The sequence below is a fragment of the Macrobrachium rosenbergii genome, chromosome 56 (genome assembly GCF_040412425.1).
Source record: "Macrobrachium rosenbergii isolate ZJJX-2024 chromosome 56, ASM4041242v1, whole genome shotgun sequence".
NCBI classification, from domain to species: Eukaryota; Metazoa; Arthropoda; class Malacostraca; order Decapoda; family Palaemonidae; genus Macrobrachium; species Macrobrachium rosenbergii.
Window position 1 is genome coordinate 18,239,264 of NC_089796.1, and position 15,038 is coordinate 18,254,301.

Sequence of the window (15,038 nt, forward strand, 5' to 3'; positions counted from 1 at the left end):
AAACCTTTTCAGAAATAAAAGATATATACAGAAAATAAGAAGCTAGTGTATTTAACTGCTTTCACTGCAGTTACACTAAAGTGTAGAAATATTAAGCAAATTTAAAGCTCTGCTTAATGAAATTTTAGAGATTAAGTGCAGTTTAAAAGAAAAACTCAGCTGTGACAGTGACAAGGACAACTAGTAAAAAATTACAACAGATGAGACCCCTACCCTACAAATACAATAAAAAAATATAAGCTAATTGAAAGTCAAAGACTCAAAACCAAAGGAATAGATCCTGGAGATATTTCTATATAGTTTGCAGTTGTTCTGATTGATTCAGTTTCTTACTGTACACAGAAAGCTTGAAGGCTTAACTTTGTCTAAGCTGTAATACTTATGTACAGTACTTCAAAACTTACTGAATTGCATATCTAATAGCGCAAGTATTATCCAACTATGAAACATACAGTTTATACTTTAAGCTATTCTTGGCATTTCCACTGGCAAAAATTAGAAACTAGCAGAGGGTATTTATATATAATTACGCCATACTGACCACAAGGGTCTGCTCCCCTTCTCATAAAAGCTGGAGAATGTTCTTATAAAACTATAAATATATTACAGATTTAAATGTTGGTACCACATAGAAAAATATAATGGCAAAGAATTATGATTTATAAGGATTCGAACATTTCATCTGAATACTGTGCGAATCACTAAAGTATTATTATTATTGAAATAATCATAAACTAGTCACAAAATGTACACCAGCAACAATGACGGGGCTCCAGAATTCATTCCTATCAAAATTGGTAGTTGGTGAGCAAGTTAAGTGAAGTGAGTAAATTAAAAGTAACCATAACCTTTAATTTTATTGAAAGAAATTTACTTAATGTACAATATTAGCTTTAGAGAGAAGAATTAAGCCGTGAATTCAACATGAGAATAAAGCTTAATCCATTGTATTTACATGACTTTGCTTAAGTTGAAGAATGCAAGCCAATGGTGATGTCATGCTGTATTCAGGCTGCAGCAAACATTAAAAATTTATACCTAAAAGAAGAGAAAGGGCTTTACTAGAGCATGGCTTCCTTTTCTTACCTTTGACTCGTCAACTGTGTCTGTAAAAATGATCGTATGTGTGCTTGTTGTAGGCGGCTCCTTTACCACCTGCATTACTCTGACGTCAGCTAATGATTCAGCACGACCAGCAGAATTTGAAGCTATGGCACTGTAGCGACCCGAGTCTTCTGATGACGCTGCAAAAGGGCCCATAACATTGCTAAGATACAACATAATCAAAATATTCAAGATTAAACAAGGTTCCATATGTAGCACCTTATGATTACCGATGTTCCACAAAAATTTTCCGGCCTGTGTCGTGCAATATGGAAAGAAAGGATGATTTACGTCACTCAAAATCTATTATTTCTCATTTACATTTTCTCACTGTGGACTAGTAACTATGTTATTATTATTAGGGTTGATCAATATTAAATTTGTACTGACAGTAGAATGAATATATGTGCACCACCTCAATCACAGGCTAGAAAATTACTCCTCATTTTTTTTATCGTAAGGCATGAACATTACTGTTGATTATTTCTATCGTGATTGCACTTACCTTGTTGGATAACCAATATGTGCCTTGTCCCCTCAGATCTGATGGCAAAGTGCTCACTTGGACTGATAGGCATGCCATCCCTGGTCCAGGCAACGTCAGGAGATGGGGTTCCTGTAACATCTATTTCTAAGTGTAGACGCTCTCCTACACTCACAACAGCAGGTTGAAGTCGCTTAGATATCACAGGAGGGAACTGTGTCTCTGCGAACAAAAGCAAAATTTATGGAGATATGCATAAGACGTGCAAAAGTAATTTATTATATCAAGCAAATAAGTATATGGTAAAATTAATCGTAAATACAAGCTTGCCATTGAGATTTCTGGACCAGGAAACCCTCCATTTGAAATATTTCCTTATTTTATTATGAAGAAATTTTATTGAATGGTGTACCCTGATGTACTTCTCATACTTACTTTTAATAATAACATCACAAGTGCATTGTGCCATGCCAGCGTCATTTTTAATCACACAAGTGTAATGACCACTGTGGCTCTGATTTACATTAGGCAGGGTTAAGGTAGCTTTGTTAAGCTTTGTCTTGATCTCAGCTGTCTCACTTATGGGGCCTCCATTATGAGACCAGCTTACCGTTGGATCAGGGTGACCTATAATAAAAAATATCAAAATTTAATATCTTCAATTGCATCAATATAATTCTAGACCGCACAAAAGGATACTTTTCCATGTTTATGTGTTTCCAAGAACTATAAACCTCTGTCAAGCAAAAACTTGGCAAGATGTCAAATCTAATATAGAAAACTTAAATTTGGAAATCCCAATAAAAAAATATCTATTTAATGCTAACCATCAATAGTACATTCAAGTACAACACGATCTCCATCGTTGGCAATTACTCCCTGAAGTGGAACAATAAATCTGGCAGGGCTGAGCTTCTTCTTCCCCACAACAATCTTCTTGGCTGGTGGCAATGCGGTGGCATAAGTGGCTGAAGAATCCTGAGCGATTTGTTGTGTGAGTTTGTCGCCCTCCATCTTGACAAAGCTGACCTGAAAATTGAAACGGTAAATGAACAATTCTGATCAATATTTAAGGAGGTCGTGGAACCCTATACGTGTATGTCCACTTCAGTTTAGTACAAAGAAAGCCCTAAAATTTAATGTAAAAACATAGCCTTGAGACGATGCCAAATAGACAGAGCTCTTGATAAAACGGTAAAGCAAGATGAGGGAATATAACTATATATACGATACTGTACAGCTTTCTTGTTTCTTTTCCTGAGGAAAAGTTAGTAGATGCTATCACACTGAAAGTAAATTACATAATTCTCAATTTTGTAGTACAAAGTGCTTAACGTGACGAAGGGAGGGTGAAGGAAGAAGGTTCTACACTCACCTTATCACTAATCATTGCTGGAGCTCCTCCCTCCTGCCTCACTTCCTGAAGATGTGAGCCATGGACCTAAATGAAGAAGATAGATGTCAAGAGACTGCTTGTGATGAAATAGGACAATAACATTCATTTATCATTATGCATACGACGATAACGAAAAAACAAATCTTCAGACACATAAACGATACAATTGCCATGAAATGTCATCATGGAAAAGACACTGAAACAGGCAATGACTGGTAAAAATCACAATCGAAATCAAAGTCACGCAATTCAAGACGAAATCATCTCAGACCTGACAAGCATTCCTAGAATTTTCAGCTGGGAAATGCACACACACACATTTATTTAAAGAGGACAAACATTAAAGGATTTGTAATTATGAATACTAGCTTCCATGATTCATTAAGCTACACCATGCAATTACTCAAAAGACGCACATACACACATTCAAGAAATCATGCACAGTTCAGGCGTTTCAGAATGAGTTTTTTATAACTCTAACGTGTACAAAACAGTCTCATTTATTAACCACACTTATTCAATGTACGTCTCTCTTTTTATTCAACTATAATTATCATTTATCCTTCATTAACTATTTTTCAAAACGCCTTGCCATTCGATTAATTACCTCCAATGTAGGTTGACCTGTGGCTTTCTTCACCTGAGAGGATGAGGAGGCAGACATGCTGTGGCGTTTCTCGTCTGATACTCCATCTGATGTCACAATCTGAAATACAAGTAGTCAGGAGGTGCTTTTAAGGTAAGTTTACTGTACACATGACAAAAGTTTTAAGTTAAGGATTATTGCCCTAATATAACAAAAGTCTTACGCATAAATTATACAGTACAACGAAACAGATTTAAAGAGATCAAATTCCAGCTTTTTTACGTTACGTATTCCCATGTTGTACATAAAAAGAAACAAAATATGCTCAAATAATTCCAACAAATGGTAAACTATGAGTGGATGCTGCAGTGACCCTGCATGCAATAAGAACAACCAAATTTCTTTTATAAAGTTCAGTTATGAAGGTTATATGAGGCAAGAGCTGAGACAGGCAGCTTTTGAGCATACTCTGCGAATTTACCACAGAGTTCATTGACAAGCTCTAATGTAAAGCCCAGGACATTCTAAGTATAATTAACTGAAGTACATTCAACATCCCGATTTTTATGCCTAAAGTACTGCCGTTATCTAGGCACCCCAAATTAAGAAAAGGGCACACAGAAGAACGAGTGACTGAATTTAAGTGTTTTAAAAAGTTCCTCCACATCATAAGCAGTGATAAAAGTAAAGAAGCTATAGGGATTGGAGTAGTCATGTTTCAGAGGATATATCTGGTTAATACCCCATACTTAATAACAAAAATCTAGACTTCGTAATAACAAAGAGGAAAAGAAAATACATTTTTTTGGAAAAATTCAAGTCTATGTTACCCAGGGGTAGAAAAGGTTGTTCAGTACAAGGCCAGTTCAGGACAGTTTAGATTGAACAAAAAGTATAACTAATTTTGGTTATCACAAAAGTATGCAAGACGTGGTATATATCGTACTGTAATTCTGAATTATAGTTCTCAGCACTAAAATCTTCCCAGTGACGATTCTAGCTCATCCAAACAGTTCATTATTACTATAATCATTATTATAATGGTACTATAAGAGCAAAGTCAATGAGAGAATTTAATACCCCTTAATTAAATACAGATATTCAGTGGTTACCTTTATTTGACTTTAGAAACCAGGAATCAAGTTTTAACTGGATACCAGCAAAGTGTAGCTGGTAGCTTAACTGTTCGTGGATGGGGTCGGAAAGTAGCATTAAAAATACACAAAACAGACATCTTTCATATGATTGGGAAGGGGGCATATTTTCACAATTTTGCTATGTTAGTTTGGTCCTTGACAGTGAAGCATTTGTTGTCCAGCTATCCTCTTTCTAAAGTATTTGGAAAAATATCTCAGAGATATCAGTCAAATGGAAGGAACCAGGGGTATTCTATGTCCATCTTTCTCAACAATTTGCTTTTCTATCATGTATTTGTTCCTTATACCTCAAAACACTAAAGTAGAAAAGCTCGAATGATTTTAAATAATAGAGAAAAATGTCCTTCTTAAACAAGCTCTCGGTTAAAAGATTAATTTGTTTTTAATGAAGGAAATATAACTGGGTATTCAGACATTGCACTGATCCACGCACGACGCCAAGCAAGGCTTGCATGGTGGCCTCTTTCTATACAGCTGAGAAATGTATGCATGGACACATGATCTTAGAGAACATTCTGAAAGACAATATGCAGACATACAGGTAAACACCGGCACACACGTTACAAAAATAAAAATATATATGCGTACAATCAGACTTAAAAGTTGCACCTACTTTAGTCACGTGACTAGTCTCCATAAACGTGCTCTGCTGCATGAAGGAAGAGGAGGAGGAGGATGTCGTGGTAACATGGCTTTCCTTTCGTAACATGGCTGGTGGCTGTTTCTGCTGCTGGTCTATCTGCTGCTGGGGTTGTTCAGGAAGGGCGCGCTTAGCTGCTACTGAAGCTGGCTCTGAAAGGACGAGAATTCACTGATTATAACGAGATCTGAAATGAACGAGTACTTTTAATCAGAAGAGCCAGGGTGTTTTTTTAACATCCGTTAACTCTTCATTACATTCTCAACACAAATTTACTCTACACATTTATTCCCTTTTTCAGCTCTTAAGAATCATGTTTCTCTGTTATCATAATATTGTATGTAAATACAATGATAAGACCAATATCTGGCCAATACGACTATTGGAAATACACAATTTTTCCCAACACCAGGTGTCATCATAACCACATTTCTTTTTCCAGTGACCTTTTGGCATCTGGCATCTTGCTTGGGCTAGGTGAAATTACATGGTGTACTGTGGCAAAGACGGGAATAATTCCTATTGTACCCAAGCCAAGGCGTCAAATCTGCAGTACTCAAAAGAACACATGGCCATATATACCTGTTTCAGGTAAATGTCAGCATCTTTTTGATCACACCCTACACATCAACAAAAACTTTGTCTATAGATATTTTAAAGTAAATAAAAAAAAGACTTTTTTAACCTTACTGCACTATTGCAATCTTTGTAAATGGAATATTAAACAACATTTTTAAAAATTTGGGGGGAGAACATTGTAGCAGACTAAAAGATGTAACTAAAGATACTTGGTTTTCCACAGTCACAGACCTTTATCAACAACTTATTTGAGACAGAAAGGGCATTTGGCTCGGTGTCACTTAGCTGTGCTTACAAAAGCCTCCCACCTAATCTCCAAGATCCTTCCCAGATTTGTAAAAACATCTACATCCAACCTAAGATAAGTAAATGTGCTCCTCACAAAAATAACGGAAAATTGGCAGAGGAACCAACAGTTTCTCTTTCCTGAAATCCCTGTCAGGCGAACAAATAACAAATTAGTTATTTTGTGACAATATTAAGATCAACATCACTGGAAGAAACTGGAGAGGACGAAACAAAGTACCTGGTCTCTATAAGCTCTTGGTAAATTCTAATAACAAAATTAAGTAATACATAAACACCATTTCATGAAAATGTATCTTAAAGCAACTGCCATAAAAAAGACAACATCGAAAACTTTTACTATCTATCTGCCCGAAAACATTTGCAGCCAATGGAGTATTTTAGTTCTCAAAAGGTACTTACCTAACAAACAAACAAACAAATTAATTATAAGAAATGTCACCGTCTCAGTTTATTATGGATTGTCAACTTGGTATAGTTTTGGCAACTATATTTACCGGTAAGACTTGATGCATTTTTTATTATATAACTCATCAGCTTTTTCTACACGCAGATCCAGATATCATGGTTAAAACATGTTATACATGTCATATATATACATATATATGACATGCAAAGCTTATTTTAATCATGATATCTGAATCTATTTGTAGAGAAAGTTGATGAGATATAAAAAATTATATATATATATATATATATATATATATATATATATATATATATATATATGTGTGTGTGTGTGTGTGTGTGTGTGTGTGTGTGTGACATGTAGAGCTTATTCTAATTATGATATCTGGATATATTTGTAGAAAAAGCTGACGGAGAGTTACATAATAAAAAAATGCATCAGGTGGTACCGGTAAATATAGTCGTCAAATCTATGCCAAGTCGACAGCACTATATAATTATATAATGTGGCCACCCACACACACACACACACACACACACACATATATATATATATATATATATATATATATATATATATATATATATATATATATATATACATTTGTATATAGAATGAGTAAGAACTTTTGTCACTTACACACGCGTTGCCTTCCCATATTCACAAATATAAAGCCAAAAATATCGTTTAATGTCGAATTAATTACACCTTTGAAAGAACTTCCGTCCAAAAGGGAATCCTAATTGAAACATTTCTGTCTCGGACAGAATTCGACTCTCTAGAGAGAGTCGGGTGGTCTAAGTCTTTGCATCTAAGCTTGGCAAGGGCAAGAGCACTTATCAGTTATAATTCTCTTTGGGTGCAAGTTCTTCCCTAGGTATACTGAATTCCATATTAAACAAAACTTGTGACTTTATATGAATAAATACACACACACACACACACACACACACACACATACACATATATATATATATATATATATATATATATATATATATATATATATATATATATATATATATATATATTGGGTTCTAGTCTCTCCCATGATGACCTAGGTGGTTATAATGATGGTTATTAATACTCATAGCCTGTCAGAGAACTCTCAATTTCTCGCGCATGACACCCCACTCAAATTGTATTCAACTGACTGGTATGCTGATATTCGCATATACAAAGGACAACACTGGAACCTTTAATACCATTTTATATCTCTTCTTTGAAGAGTTTGAGAAAGAGACAAAAGTTAATGCGAGGCAAAATAAAAAAAAAAAAAAGCTACCTGAGGAGACTGGTTCACGTGGGGTGATTCACTGTCCGACTAAGCACACAGGCATCCCAAATAAACACATGGCTATACTGACTACCACGACCATCTAAGATGTGTGGACTCAAAAAGCAAAGGTACATCCCAGAGGATTCTAAGAATATCTAACTTGCTTTACAGATATTTAAGATGCACTTTGGATTCTCTATGAAATGATTATTTTGTTCTTCAGGTTCATACACAAGTAACTCACAGTATAGCGAAATAGACCTCATTCTTAAGAGATGCCAATCATCGTAAACAGATGACGGGTTGCGGAAGTCACGGTGGGAGGGGGCCGGCAGTAGTAGATGAGTAACGGGTGAAGTTACTACATAACTGTGCTTTCAACATCATCAAATTTAGCTCGTATATCTTGAGTCTGGCGGCAGGTGTGCCCCTGTAAAAAGCTCACACACACCTGCAAGGGTTGCCATAAGGCGCCGCCGTTTTGACGAAATTTCCTGTCGTCGTAATCTACTTTCAATAATCAATTGTAAAGCGTTTCCAAATCCGAGCGGAAATGTACATTAGATAAAAACAAAATGATGAAATAAAAAGTTAATGATTTAGTTGACTCTACAATGCATATCAAGATTGCGTTTCTGGTACCTCAAGTACACAGCTGTTAGTATTAAGAGTCCATGGATAGATTAATAATTTGGTATTGCATCTTGGCGTCACAGCAAACACGGTCATCGATGCCGTAATGATCACCCACAACAAGACATGAGGCCAAGACATGAAAATTGCTAATAGTTTTGCAGCCTGTACTCTTACTTACTATAAAAAGACGATAGGTAGTTTCCTATTTACTCTTGTAAGTTGAACCTGGATACTCATATGAGTATTAACTTTAGGTTCAAGGTGATAGGAGACAGCATACTTTATACTGTATAGCCTATATAGGTTAGAGACCATTAATTTTTTATATATATATTTTTCTGTTATCAAAACTTTCAAAATAGAAGCAAATGGTCTTATTAATATAAATAAACGCTATGAAAATTCAAAAGCAATGTAAAGAGAGAGAGAGAGAGAGAGAGAGAGGGAGAGAGAGAGAGAGAGAGGGAGGTGGATTCCAATACCCTATTGAAAATTACACAGTCTGACCCGCACTACTCAAAAAAAGAGACAGACAGACAGACAGACAGACAGACAGACAGACAGAGAGAGATGGATTACAATACCATATTGAAAACTACAGTCTTATCCACACTACTCAGAGAGAGAGAGAGAGCGAGAGAGAGAGAGGAAGAGTAAACAATGCAAACAAATCCTTGTGCTTCCTCATCAGAAGGAGGTCAGCCACCATCCCTCCCCACTGCCTTCCAACCCCATCCTCAACACACTTAAACTCAACAAGCAAATATAAACAATTTGGGTAATAGGAACGCCCATTACACACATGTTAAAAGGCCCGAGACAAGAAAGAAATGCTAAGAAGAAGAAGGAGAGGGGCAGCATGTCTCCCAAAGCAGTCACCGACCAACAATAGCCTCAGGCGCAGCACGTGGTCCAGTTGGGAAAGCGCGTGAGTGAGTTCTTAGTCATTTTGAGAAGCCCGTGTTTTTTTTTTTTTATGGGTTATTCGATAAATAGCCCTAATCTTGGCTTGAATATCTAGTCCCTTTTATTTCTATTTTTCAAAGACAGCCAAAATGCAGGGATGGATTGCGGTAACTTCAATCAATAGGGTGGTCATGGAGAGTAGAAATTCGGGAAAATTTACGTATTCAATGTACATGGGCAAGATGAATATACAGTCCGATATAAAAACAAAACTTATATAGATATTCACCAGAAATATATGTAAAGCAAAATGGTAAACACAAAATATTTTGAAAAACAAGATATATCAAAGTAGACTGACAAAATCTAAAGTTACAAAAATGCACAGATAGTAGAACCGGGTAATAAAAACAATTAATTAGGAAACATTCTACACGAATCCACGAAGAACATACTGTACACGGCATAAAGCTGGACTAAATACAAATATATTCTGATAAAGAATAAATATGAGGAAATGCAGGCGCATAAATAACCCATAAAAAAAACTGTATCCTCTACAGGAACTTCTAAAAAAAAAAAAATCTTAGAAAAGTGAGATAAAAATTCTGCCCTACATAAGTCGCGCTATTTTAGTCTGCCGGTGTCAGTACCCAGACGTGTTATGTTTAGGCATAGGGGGATGTGTCAAATAAATTCGCATCTCAGTAAGCCAACGAAAACTTGGGTTGTTTACTCCTCGCCAGTCAAAACAACATATTGAATTTTCATCCTCAACAACTTTATCAAAATTTGTGGATCTTCAATACATACATAGATCTAGTTTGGAATGGAGGGCAAACCTCCAAATCACCAACAAGAACAACGAAGACATAAGAAGCCCTAGTTAAACAAATAATAAGGTAATTAAGATAATGGGTTTGATTAGCAAATGGATGCCTCACTTTCAGTAAGGATTCATGGGGTACAAAGTCTCTGGGCCAAAAGGGAAATAAATATGTGACTGAATTAATCCAAGCGTTTAATCATTTCACATGATTTGCAAGATTTGGAAAATCTTTGCAAGTCTGTTCTTCTTCTATATATACTGTATATATATATATATATATATATATATATATATATATATATATATATATATATATATGTATATATATACATTATATATACATATATATATATATGTATATATATACATTTATATATATATACATATATATATACAAATATGTATATGTATATATATATATATATATATATATATATATATACATACACATAAACACAAACACAACACACACACACACATATATATATATATATATATATATATATATATATATATATATATATATATATATATATATATATATATATAATATATATATCGACTGATTTTTTTTTATCGTGACTTACAGGAGTCAGATGACATTCCCTTGTAAGCATAATACCTGATATTTCCTTATTAACCACTGAATGACTAACACTACGACTTTCGCGTTTTCCGATTTTGTCATTTATTTGCGTAAATACTGTAAGTGAAAAATTCCAGTTTCTTTTGGTAAAATGTAATTAATTTGGCTATTCCTTTCTAACAGCACGTTTATTCGACAACATATTTCAGCATACGTAACAACTGAAGTGTGTCACTAGAGGCAGGAAGGAAAATAAGGCACCCTGTATCGAAAATCATATTTAAAAAAATTAAATCTCAGTTAAACATATTCTAGCAATCTACTGAAACTTCTCCAACTTACGTATCTACAGTATGTACCTACACACACACACACATGTAACGTCGACTGGAGTTGCTGGATAAGGTCTGTGTCGAGGGTTCGTGACCCGACAGTACCAATCCATTTATCACTTATAAATTCCCCTTCGGTGATAATTCTCCATCGGAGATATTCCCGAGGTAGCGTGGTTGATATTGCGACATTTGTAGCTTCACGATTGTATATAAATCACGGTGTGATAAAAAAAATTTCATATATATATATATATATATATATATATATATATATATATATATATATATATATATATATATATATATATATATATATATATATATATATATATATATATATATATATATATATATATATATATATCAAGGAACAAGAACAATGACGTCCGTAAGCACGTCTGAATACCACAAAAAATGGCTGTAAAATATTCCGTGAAAAGCTGCTTATCGAGAAAAACCATATTAATTGACATGAGGTTTGGTCAGTTCTGTATCCGCACATACATAGAGTAAATTCATCTTCCAAAGAGTGGTGCCCTAGTTCGAGCCCCAGCCGAACCACCATCAATGCAGTTAACACTGGACAATTGGTCTTACATGAATATAATGCTGAAGGCTAAAAAGCAGAGGCGTAGTGTAGGTGTGCTATGAGAAATTATAATTGCTTTTCACCTGTTACTTCTGCACATGTGTACATGTGTCAGCTTACATAGTTTAGGTTAGAAAAGAACACATGAAGACTTGAAATATATATAATACTCTGTAATAAAACATCTTCGGTTTCATTTTCTCGTTTTTACATATCATCAGCTCACGGTACATAACATGGCCAAAAATACAGTTGGGAATGTTCTATGAAAATAGGTCGAACAATTAAACAGAGATCCGATTACAACATCAGGGACTGCATTCAATTCCAAATGGTGGAAAAATTAAACTGATGATCAAAATGTTTCATTACTATCCTCAATGTCGAAGACCAGTAACACTGCGACACCAGACTCCGTTAATTAATCAATAACCTACTGATTTATTGGATGAGGGGAGGCGACGATCTAAAAGAAACAAGTTATGGTTCTCCATCCTAGCGTGAAATAATAATGCCCCTGAGCCTCCAGTAATCACAACTAAAAATAAGAACAGGAGGAACCGTTCTTCAAGTCTCGGGGTAAAACGACGAAAACAAACAATTGCCTTTCAAGCTTCGGTATGCAATGCAGTTGCAAGGCATCGTCAGTGGGCTGCATTTTCTATTTCGGTCTTCTCCTGCCACTGCTGCCGAGCGTCTCTCTCTCTCTCTCTCTCTCTCTCTCTCTCTCTCTCTCTCTCTCTCTCATCACACGATCGCTCTCTCAGGACTGGGAAAGTTTGTGACCTTGATAAGAACCTTTTTCGTAGTAACAGGGAGAAGAGCCCATCTGGTTGGAACAGGAGAGGAACCACGTAAGAAACAAGGACAGGGACAAGTACCCCTTTACAGGAACGACCCGAAGTAGGGACACCTGAGGATAAAGCATAAGAATCCGTCAGGGATCAAAGGGATTGGTAAGAACAACTTTAAGAAGTAGGACCAAAGAAAAGGCCTCGTCAAGGAGCAGGAATAAAACTACCACCCCTTTAAGAAAGTGAAACAAGGATAAGAATCACGAAACTAAAAAGAACCCCTACGAGAAGCAGCAAGATGAATAGAAGTCCCTTGCGAACTAGCAGAAGGGGAAACGATGTCCGGAATAAATAAGAACAGGGGCAGGAGCTTCTCAAGACGTAAGAAAATGGACAGGAACCAAAGTCAAAGAAACAAGGACGAGAGCTTCCTGAAAAGTAGGAACAGGGATAGGAACCCCTTAACGAGTAGAAATAGAAATTCCTTAACTAATCGATTAAGAAATACAAGATCCCGATGCAATGAGGAAGAGCCCAGGTTAACAACCCCTGGCTTGGAGACGGGACATCATGGGCAGGGCCGTGCCGAGGGCGCCAAAGAGCAATAATGAATTTATGGGTAACATTCTGAGATACATTTATAACTGAATGTGAGTGTAGCGCTCGCGACTGATATTTATGTGGTAAGGTTTACTTTGATGTCGAAAACATAAATTTTCTCAGGCGTGGAGAGTTCTGGTGACCCGGATTCTTGTTTCCTCTCCGAAAGAAGCTGAGATTGCGGCTTTTAATTTTTATTTTTTTTTCCACGATAGAGTTGCTTTAAACGAGACCAAAAGATTAACTTTAAGTAACAAACCCGCTTATACCGATTTCTTTTGCTTCTTCGTCTATTTATTGTTTTATGCTACGAGTTCTAAAAAGATAACGTTAAGAAAATGAAACAAGATGTACGTGAAGCAGGGAAACCTACATGAATTAAATGTATACAGCATAAAACCGTTCATATAAGAATGCCTTTTTTTTAATTCCTTATCATGTAATGTTACGAGAATTGGCACCATCATAAGTGATGGTTTATATTATTCACCCATATAATTAAAGGGTGTATATAAGTATATGTATATACATACATACATACACAGACACACACACACACACACACACACATATATATATATATATATATATATATATATATATATATATATATATATATATATATATATACATATATATATATTACAGTACCAATAATTCTAGTTAAGAGAATACAAGCTCCATGAAATCAGAGATGCTCATGGACATCTCTTCTCATGGGATGAGACTTTTCCCTTGTACTAATAACTATTATACCTCGTTCCGTCTTGAGGTTTTTGAACTACCTCTCAAATTCGCGTTTGTTATCTAATAACCTTTTTTCTTCGTTTCCTTCTGTATTTCACGATACGTTGTGTAGTTGTTTATCAGTTTTCAAATATGGGTATTCAGTTGTTTGGAAAATAGTTCACCAAGTTAATGGCCCTTTAATCTTTTTCCGTAAGTATGCCCTGCTTAATAATCGAGAAAATAATAATCGAGAAAATAATTTCAAAATAGTAAAACACGCTCGCTCCCAAATAACCAAAAAAGCTGCTTAGGTCAATGAACAGTTAAAGTCCTCAAGGAAGGAAATTTCTCGGCTCTAAAATGACTCGAATAAAGTCAACGAATCGGGCCAAATATCTTTCTTTTCATATATGATATAATAGCCATAAATGTCACACGTATCATGAAATGCTATATCTAGACAAGGTCTTCAGGAATTAACCCCTCATCTCCCTTGTCATCCAATGTCTTGTCAAATTAAGAAGAAGCATCCAATGTCTTGTCAAATTAAGTAGAAGAATAATAGAACAACACGTAGCAAAAGTTGAATAATATCCTAGAAACTAACAAATAAGCCTCCTGAAAGCGATGGTCAAGGAATAAATGAAGGAATGGTTCCATCAGGCATTACTGTTCATGGTGCGTGTGCAGGTTATATCGTCTACCGCACCTCTCCTTATCGTGCTACTTCTTCAATCTCACTTTACCAACACGCAGAGAGTCCTCTCTAACCCTCTGTCTCCAGAGACTTCGACCCTAGGCACTTCTTCCCATTCATTCATTTTGCATTGATATAGATCTCACACTTTACAGTCTGAAAGGTCTTCCAATTATTTTCCTGCCTCTTAATATTTCCCCGGGCGAAGAAAACATGTCACCTGTGGCGAAGGAAGCAGGATACCTGTCCTGCCAAAAATTATGGAGATATTTAATTTTACAAATGCATCGTCCCTAACTTAAATGAAGTATATTGTGATGCTTCGTAATCAGTTTAACGTGGTCATTTCCGTGTTATGTAACAAGATTACAGCGATAACTTAAATGTCTGACAGAAA

The 15,038-nt window shown here is 35.5% G+C and overlaps 1 protein-coding gene across 15 annotated transcripts in view; it reads right to left on the reverse strand.

The window, feature by feature from the left end:
- Nucleotides 1-15,038, reverse strand: part of LOC136836607 (titin) — a 356,015-nt gene that overhangs the window by 20,832 nt on the left and 320,145 nt on the right. For all 15 annotated transcript variants that reach the window (XM_067101069.1, XM_067101067.1, XM_067101061.1 and 12 more), the window contains 7 exons: nucleotides 5,341-5,519; nucleotides 3,592-3,690; nucleotides 2,964-3,029; nucleotides 2,416-2,617; nucleotides 2,024-2,215; nucleotides 1,610-1,810; nucleotides 1,087-1,244 (listed from right to left, as the gene is read on the reverse strand). In XM_067101069.1, the coding sequence (XP_066957170.1) occupies nucleotides 1,087-1,244; nucleotides 1,610-1,810; nucleotides 2,024-2,215; nucleotides 2,416-2,617; nucleotides 2,964-3,029; nucleotides 3,592-3,690; nucleotides 5,341-5,519 (1,097 nt within the window). The remainder of the gene's footprint in view (nucleotides 1-1,086; nucleotides 1,245-1,609; nucleotides 1,811-2,023; nucleotides 2,216-2,415; nucleotides 2,618-2,963; nucleotides 3,030-3,591; nucleotides 3,691-5,340; nucleotides 5,520-15,038) is intronic.